Here is an 8,906-nt window from a genome sequence, read left to right on the forward strand (position 1 = left end):
CGCAAATGCATCAACACACATATTGACTTACCTTGTGCCGAATCGCTGCCTCTGTTCTCAGCCTGTTCCCGTTGCAGTGGATTTCCTCCGGCATTATTTTCCTCCAACAAATTATTCCACTAAACGAAGCACGTACAGCTTCCTTTATATCCCCCATCTTCCCATTTCTGACGCTGGAACTTCAATATCCTCAAGCTTTGAAATAGCAGGCAGCTACAAACCGCGTGTTAGCTGTAGTGGCTAAGTTTTGGCTACAGTCCGCTGTCGCCTTGATATCAGCTGGAAAATGAAAAAACTAAGCACCAGATGGTACTGGCTAATTACTGGACACAACGGCACACCACAAAACTCAGTCGTTGTACCAGCAGCTCACAGATATTTTAAGTTTTGCGTCTTTTTCATGGTACAGATCTTGCAGCTTTGGCCAAGAACAATAGGAGCAAGCAGGACCCAGAACCAATCTATGTGGAATAAATTCAAACGGAAATACGTCACCACCTCTCGTGGCATATACCCCATTCGGACACAGCTTTAGCTTTCGTCAACAACTCAGAGGCGGAAGTCAGAGTGATGTGCAACGCAAATAATGTTCCGGCCGGAACACGGCGCGCTAAATGATAAAACATAAATTAACGAAGCTTCGAGGCAGGAAAATTTTTATCAAGGAATTTTAATAATCGAGGTACTCGAATCATTCGAGGAATCGTTTCAGCCCTCATCATCATCACCATCACCCTCTCCAGCCTCCGTCGGGTCTCACCTGCCAGGTTCTCGTGGACGGCCTTCATCTCGCTCTCGGCCCGGATGAAGGCCTCCTCGATCAGGCGGTTCTTCTCCTCCTCCAGGCTCTGCATGTCGGCCTCCAGCTGGCCCTGCGCCCGCTGCATCTCCCCCTCGTAGACGTGGATCTGGGGGAACACGCAGCGCGGTGAGATATGAGCGTTCCCGTTTGATCCCTGGTTTTCATTTTTCAGCCGTCATGAGGTTCGGTTGCCAAATGTGAAACTGCTGCAAGTTCCTCTGCAGGTTGTTGCTAGGTAACCAAAGTGAGTGAGTTCATTGATGCTACCCAGATAGCTTAGCTCAAGCCTTTCCTCTGCCTACATTTCCCAGAATGCTGTGTGGTTCTAGATTGGAGTTCAGTGGACCTTCCATCACCTTCAGCATCGCTAAAACACGACGCAGCTGATCCGAGAATAAAACATGGCTGACACGCTTCCTCAGAGAGCCGACCGCGTCTGTGGACAGATTACCCAAGAAACATTACTTAACGTACAAAACTCAGTAAAACATGCAGACATGTTTAACGAGACAGGTAAACCAACAGATTAAAGTAGATTAAAATACATAGATTATCATTAAATAATCTCAGCAGAAGTTAAAACGTCTAAAGAACCGATCCAAACACAAACTACTGACACAAAACACAGACAGGAAGCCGACCACAGTTTTCCTCTACTTAAAGTCACTGAGCTAAGCTAGGCTAACTACACTAGGCTAACTGTTAATTATGCAATACATGTAGATCTTGAGCCCACATAAATATTTAATCTAACTGTAATCTTGGGTGATCTACTGGGAAGCTGCCTGGCTAATCCAACAGGGTCCAGAGCTTCCCATTCAAACCAGTTTAACCTTTTATTTCACTGACTACTGGAATAATTTAGAGATGTTATATTAGTTTTCAGAAAACAGAAAATGATATGCGTTTAGAGGCCAGGGCTCCAGCTGACAAAATATATAGATTCATTTTAACAAACAAAAAGTTAATCTGAAACTAATTCAAAGGCAACTCAGTAATCTGACTGATGGGAAATAAATTTATATTCCTTTATTATTATTGTAAACAAGCAGAAATATTTGATTCAATTAATTACTGAAGTTATTTTGAGTTTCTTTGCTCTGGATTATAAATCCTGCATGTTTAATCTGAGCAGTTTGAGTTCATCTGGGAGCTCAGGAGCCTGGGAGGGGGACTGTGACATCACAGGGGGCGGGGCCAACCTTGGACAACCCGGGATCCAATCGGCTCTTTGCGTTGCTGACAGCCGTGGTTAAAAGGCCACAGAGGTGCAGCTGCAGCCAGACAGGTAAGAGAAACACACAGGTGAGCTGCAACACCTAGACGCTTCTGATTGGCCGTCAGGCTGTTGCACCAAGTCCAGCCCCAAACACGACGGCCAATCAGAGGACGGGAAGCAGAGGCTTCTCACCTGAGTCCGGAGCTGAGTGCAGGTGCGCTGCGAGTCGTGCAGCTGCGCCTCCAGCTCCCGCAGGAGCTGCCTCTGCAGCGACAGCTGCTCCTGCAGCGACTCGTTCTTCACCTGCAGCTCCACCAGCGCCTTCTGCGAGTCCGCCGACTCCACCTGCACCGTCTGGGTCACCACCTGCAGAGGAGCACAAGGCTGGGTCATCTGCTGCAGCAGCACCAGTTGCTGCTGCTGCTGTGTGCATGCTCACATAAGTGGTTCATCAGATTTCTGCATCTCTCTCCTCCGTTTCCTTACCTTGACTCTAGGGGGCGCCGCCGCCCGTCTGGCCAGTTCTTCCTCACACTCCTGCAGTCGCAGATGCAGTTTTTGCTCTCCATCGCTACGGCGCCTCCTGCTGTCGTCCAGGTGCAGCTGCAGCGCCTCTGCCCTGCAGCTGCTCTCCTGCAGCTCCTGCTGCAGCTCAGCCAGCCGCTGGTCCCGCTGCCGCGCCCGGTTCTCCCAGGACGCCGCCTCCCGCCGCAGCGCCTCCGCCTCCTGCAGCACACACGCAGGGGGCGGAGTCAGAATTGCCCGCTGTGGCTGCGCCCGCTGCGGCGAACTCACCTGAGCATGCCTGCAGCAGCTGCAGCCGTCCGCCGCGGCGTCAGGCTGGAGCTCTGAGCTTCTGCGTGACTTCAGCTCCTGTTTCAGACGCTCATTCTCCACCAGCAGCCGCTCCAGCTGCTTCTCCAGGTCTGTTGCCCCCTGCAGGACAGGTGGCCACATTACAGCAGCTTCTAACCAAGAGGACCATTTATCAGATCAAGACTAGAGCCGAGAAATTAGATTAAATTATAATCTTGGTGTTTTAGAGAAGTTAAAGCTGCGAAGGTTAAATTTCTGCTGCTGATAAAATATTTCCTTATTTATAGAACTGATTAAGGAAATGATTGATCTGATCAATCAATGATGAAGATTGATCAGACTTCAGTTGCTCTGACTTTATGCTGCAACCTAATCCACATGATCGGACCCGTTACTCCTGCTGGTTTTGTGGTAGTGAGAACTTCTTGTTCGGTTCTGACTCGGTATCGGGTCCAAGTCTGATCCCAACAGGGTTTCTAAAGAGCCCAAGTTTGGGTCAGAACTTTGATTTGCAGGTTCTGGACTCCAGGTTCCAGGTCCAGAACCAAACTCACCAGTTCAGAGCGCAGTCTCTCCACCTCCTGAGTCCGATCCAGCAGCTTCTGCTCCAGCGCCGCCACCTGCAGGCAGAACCACCGGTCAGCTGGACCAGAACCACAGAACCCTAGTGGGCCCAGTTCTGCAGACGTACCTGTGTGTGCAGCCGAGAGACGAGCTGCTCCTCTTCGGGTCGGCTGAAAAGGTTCGGATTCGGCTTCACACCTGAAACCAGACAGGAACATAACCAACCGGACCAGAACCAGAACCGGGTCAGGCATCTACGCTCTGATTGGTTTGGTAGTGCTGAAGGTTCTGGATCCAGATCTGGGTCAGTGTCACCTGTAGGCTTGGCCAGCAGAGGCTCCTCCCCCTGTGTCCAAGCTCCGCCCCCCGTCCGCTGGCAGGAAACCTCTTCCGAGCAGAACCGGGCCTGAAGCTCACACACCTTGTCCTGCAGAGTCTGAACACACACACACACACACGGCGGATCAGACTGCAGCAACAGCAGGTTCCTGATCTACAGGGCGCTGTGCTCTAGAGGTCAGAGGTGAAAGGTCGTCTACAGAGAGAGACTGAGGCGGATCAGAACCAGGAGGATGAGGATAGAAACGATGAAGGTTTTTACATTGACAGACGTCCAGCAGCAGGACCAGGAGACTCTCTGCAGGACGAGACGGCATGGAGGAAAACAGGACAGTTAGGAAGACACTGGACAGAGAGACGGACAGAGACGGACCTCTCCAAGGTCAAGCGGTTCAGTGACCTCTGCTAGCTTCAGTTCTGTCTGAGGAAACGATGACTCAGTAAGTGCTAAGCTAAATGCTAACCTAAAATGAAAAACAGGAATCGCTTCACTGTGTTGATGTCACATCCTGACCGTTGCTTTGCTAGCAGTAGCATTGTGCCTTCTGTTAGCGCTGTGTGCTAGCTGTTAGCTCCTTGTGGACAGAGCTGTACTGCATTTTTTATAGCATTATTACATTAATAGTTTCTATTTGGATCACATATTCAGAAGACAAAAATGCCACTCAGTAACATTCTTGGTGCTAGCACTAGCTAACTGGCTAACTCTGCCGAGCCTCAATTTCCAGATGAGTTCCTTCCTTTTCTGGCTCCTACATGTCGGACTGGATGGACGAGTCTACTGGTGGCACCTTTAATTAAACTTTCTGCGCTTCTATATAATCGCTTCTCTGCTATGAAGCAGCGAACAACAACCAGGAACAGGTGGAACGGAAGGGGCGGGGCCTAAACTGTCAAAACAAGTTGCTCTCAGCCTGCAGAGCTACAACAACCAGGAATCAAATCAGCTGAAGGATTTAAAAGTTTTCACACAAAGTATCAGTTCTTCTATTGACAATCGCTGCCCTCTAGGGGCAGCAGTGGAAACAGCAGTTTTCCTGATTTTAGTTTTCCGTTTTTCAGCTGATCAGACGGATGAGGATCGACAGCATCAACGGTCTGTGGCTCTCCACCCAGGGTTTGACCCCTGACCTCCACCCAGCCTCACACCGACAGGTTCTGTCAGAACCCATCAGAACCCGCTCCGTCTGCGTTCAGCTGCTGTTCACAGAGTGGCGCCCCCTGCTGGACCGTTTACCTGGATGAGCAGCTGGTGGGAGGAGCTGGTGTTGAGCTCAGCGGTCAGAGGGGGGCGCTGTGAGAAGGAGGCGGCAGGCAGAGACAGGAAGGAGCCGTCGTCTTCACCATCACTCATCAGGAAGTCCACTGAGCTGGCTGCAACACACACACACACACACACACACACACACACCACTGGAGAGTTAAAGAGTTCCTCTGATGAGCAGAACCTCCTGGTTCTGTTGGAAACCAGTCTGCCCAGTTAGCAGCAGCTAGTGACCTCTGACCCCCTCAAACCGAGTCGATTTGCTTCGTCTCCAGTCTCCCTGAACTCTGAACTCTGGCCGGCCGGGCCACAATCCTGCTCCATTTTTATCCGTGTTTGCGTCCCGAGCCGACGGTGCGGACTGACCTTCGACCTGCTGCCATGGAGACCGGGACGAGGGGGGACGTGTTGCTGCAGCTGAACCTGCTTCAATGACTACTGACCCAACCTGCAGAACCACAAACAGAACCGACCCGGTTCTGATCAACCCAGTTCTCTGATTAGTCCGGATTCATTAATTTGATCTTTAGAAACATCCTAAAGTTTCTATTTTCAACCGTTTTCCTGCAAACCTTCAGCAGAACAGAACCAGAGCAGAAATCTGGCGTCAATCAGCGACCATCAGAGAGCTGCAGCATCCTGATCATCATGGTGGACCCACTGCAGGCAGGCTCCGCCCACCAGGCAGGCTCCGCCCACCAGGCTGCAGATGGTTAGGAATCAGACACATTGTAGAAATGATAAATTATCTCTAACGTTGCACTGCGATAAACCTGAATTCTTGATGCTAATGAACAACGGTGGACACAATCTAGCTAATCCGCTATTGGGGCTAATGTGTTTAGCGCTTCAGATAATTTTGAAAATGATTAGCACAGCTAGCATTCCTCATTTTTCCAAATAAATTCTAAATGCTGATTTACTGCCCTTTTCTTAAATATTAGCATTAGCTTCTGCTAAATACCATATTGGTGAGCATCTTAATGTTAGTGCAACTAGCCAGCACTAGCATAGCACACTGAGCTGCAACAACACAGGCTGAGCCGTTCGGTCTCCACACCATGACTGTCTGGAGAGCGCCACCTCCTGTCTGGCTGAGGCACTGAGTAGCTGACTGCAGGCTGAACCTGAGCCGATGGCCTGACTAGCAAATCGGAGCAGAGCTCCTCTGATCCAGAACCAAGACCAGACTCATACTGGTGCCGCTCCAGTCTGACAGGAATCAATGTGAAGGTTGAGCATTAGTTCTGGTTCTCAGACAGAAACAGGAAACGGATTAGAAACTCTTCAGGAAAGTCTCTAAGCTCGCTCACACACACAGTCACACACTCACAGCTGGGAATGTGCAGCTCGGACTGGAACAATGGCTCCAGTGTTCGCTCCCCTCCAGAGACAGAAAACCCATCAGAACCGTTCGGCTCACCTGTTCCTCCTGCCAGGCCCGGGCCTCCTCCGCTTGGCGCTCAGGTGTGACTCACCTGTCCGTATCCTGTCAGGAGGAATGCAGCCACGCTGCTGCCTTCAGGCCCCACCCTCTGACTCACCGTCCAATGAGAGGTCTTTCTTCCAGAGCTCCTGCAGGCAGGGGGCGTGAGCGATGTCCCAACTCTGTCTGGTTCCAAACATGACCGCCGGGCTGAGCAGAGCGCTGGACCGCTGGACCGGCTGCAGAACCAGGAAAACAAACATTAAAACATCTGGACTCTGCAGAACGGCTCCCCCTGCTGGCAGGATGAGCGCCGCAGCTCCAGGTTCAGGATTTCATTTAAAATGTAAAATTATTTCCTTCCAAATGATTTTAGTCCTGAACAGAACAACCCAAATCATGAAGTTCTGGATAAAAACCTGGAAAACATCAATTATAGAGAGCCAAGAAATCAGCAGATTTTAGAAAACATTCCAGCTGCATTGATCAGAACCGGGTTTCATATGAACTGATGGACCAACCAGAACCACTGGTAGAACCCGAGAACCAAAACACCCTGCAGTTACAAACGGACCGTAGGTTCTGGATGGAGTAATGGATCCACCAGTTTGTCTCTAATCAAGCCTTCACTCTCTGTTAGACCTCAAACCGCAGAGTTCACCAGAACCGGTGCCGTGGACCCGACTGGACCTCAGCCCTCTGATTGGCTGAGGACGGAGCGACTCACCGCCCCAGACCCGCTAACCGGTACCATCTGCTCCAGAACTCCAGCGGACCTTACCGCTCCACAGCGGGCCTTCCTCTCCGCTCCATGTCCGGACCGGTGCCGGTCCAGCCAGCGCTTATTGATCAGTGTTCCTACCCAACCCAGCATGCTGCCGTCCAGCCATCCACTCAGAACCAGCGACCCGCTTCAGGTCCGATCGGACCGACCTGCAGCAGCTGATCCCAGAGCAGCTGGTCGGAATGAAGCTAATCTGATAATCCCAGCAGCAGATGGTCCGTTAGCTGGGCAGGTCAGAACCGGCAGGAGGAACGGATCAGAACCGGCAGGAGGAACGGATCAGAACCGGCAGGAGGAACGGATCAGAACCGGCAGGAGGAACTCTCACTGAGTCTCAAACTACGGAGGAATCCATCCGTAGTTTGGTGATCGTGATCCATCGGTCATCAGGATCATCTGCGGCTCGGTCGGATCACCATCAGAACCTCCTGATGGGTCGGTCTCACTAAAGCTCGGGCCCAAACCTTCAGAACAGGAACAACGATGAGAACCGGACCGGAACCGGTCCGCACCTAAACCACAGATTCAAACAGAACAGACACAGGTGAAACTCATGTTACCATGGCAACAGAGAAGGCCAGAGGTCAGGTTACCATGGCAACAGAGAACCGGCAAATATGGAGCTAAACATAAAGAGTTCAGTATTTAAAGTTGTAAGAGGAGCGACCACGCTGCATTCACTGACCTCTGTAAAAACCAGTTCTCATCCCAAAACAACGCCGCCATTAAAACCACTGATACTATGATCAGCTTTCATTTTCACTGTCCGATTACCAATAATGATCGGCTTTATTAGTTTCTCACTTTGATCCTTTAACTGTCTGTCTCTGGTGTTACCATGGCAACAGAGTCACTAACCAGTTTAACCACTGGTTTAACCACTGGTTAGTGACTAGACAAAAACCAGAAACCAGTTTGCTCTTATTTCCTAACGTTGGCTGAACTAAAGATGAAGGAGAAGAAGCGACCCGGTTTGATAAAAACGACCCAAAAGATCCACAGATCAGAACCAGCAGCAGAAACGGATCAGAACCAGCAGAGATTTCTGGGCCACAGACATAAAACCAACCATTTATTTTATAATTTGTGGACAAATCTAGAAAACAAAATATTTTTCACAAATGAAAACGATCTGATCTGTTTGGGTCAAAATAAATTATTAGCTGTGAAAACTAAACTATTTTTTAAATTATGATTTCAATTATTTTGTTTAAGGTCTAATATATTTAGTAATTTTTCCTAAAACGGCCTCAGTCAAAGGTCAAAAAAATCTATTTTGGCAAAAAATGCCATTATTTTAGGAAGGTGGGGATGTTGCTGCTGAATTGTGTTTTTAAATACAACAAAAATATCTGAGTCATTTTAATGCAAGTTGAAGGAATTATTCATTACTTTTCTCTTCCTGAGAAGAACCAGAGCCATATTCACTCAGCACTGACCCAGTCCAGCTATTCAACAGAACCAGAACTTGTTGGGTCAGTCTGGAAAGATCAATACCAGCCGATCGATACCGATCAGCAGCTCCGTCTGACTTCCAGCCGAAAGCCAAGAGGGATACAATACCTGGCTGAGGCCCCGCCCCCACCTGCTGCTAGCTGGTTAGCTAGCTGCTCCCCGCTCTGAGGCCCCGCCCCCACCTGCTGCTAGCTGGTTAGCTAGCTGCTCCCCGCTCTGAGGCCCCGCCCCCACCTG

General features: G+C 50.0%; 1 protein-coding gene across 12 annotated transcripts in view; it reads right to left on the minus strand.

The window, feature by feature from the left end:
* kifc3 (kinesin family member C3) overlaps window positions 1-8,906 on the minus strand; it is a 36,168-nt gene that overhangs the window by 4,678 nt on the left and 22,584 nt on the right. For 7 of the 12 annotated variants that reach the window (XR_001660675.1, XM_016666819.1, XM_016666817.1 and 4 more), the window contains exons 2-12: window positions 6,549-6,669; window positions 4,978-5,114; window positions 4,003-4,038; window positions 3,717-3,837; window positions 3,529-3,599; window positions 3,392-3,457; window positions 2,817-2,957; window positions 2,508-2,747; window positions 2,214-2,387; window positions 2,005-2,076; window positions 761-908 (exon numbers count right to left, since the gene is read on the minus strand). Coding sequence is in view for 11 of the 12 variants with exons in the window: in XM_016666820.1 (XP_016522306.1) it covers window positions 761-908; window positions 2,005-2,076; window positions 2,214-2,387; window positions 2,508-2,747; window positions 2,817-2,957; window positions 3,392-3,457; window positions 3,529-3,599; window positions 3,717-3,837; window positions 4,003-4,038; window positions 4,978-5,114; window positions 6,549-6,669 (1,327 nt within the window). In the remaining variant the exon portion in view is untranslated. Of the gene's footprint in view, window positions 1-760; window positions 909-2,004; window positions 2,077-2,213; window positions 2,388-2,507; window positions 2,748-2,816; window positions 2,958-3,391; window positions 3,458-3,528; window positions 3,600-3,716; window positions 3,838-4,002; window positions 4,039-4,977; window positions 5,115-6,548; window positions 6,674-7,211; window positions 7,452-8,906 lie in introns of those variants that run through there. The other 5 variants (XM_016666814.1, XM_016666818.1, XM_016666821.1 and 2 more) reach the window with 5 other exon arrangements.

Source organism: Poecilia formosa, unplaced genomic scaffold, assembly GCF_000485575.1.
Source record: "Poecilia formosa unplaced genomic scaffold, Poecilia_formosa-5.1.2 Scaffold802, whole genome shotgun sequence".
Classification (NCBI taxonomy): Eukaryota; Metazoa; Chordata; class Actinopteri; order Cyprinodontiformes; family Poeciliidae; genus Poecilia; species Poecilia formosa.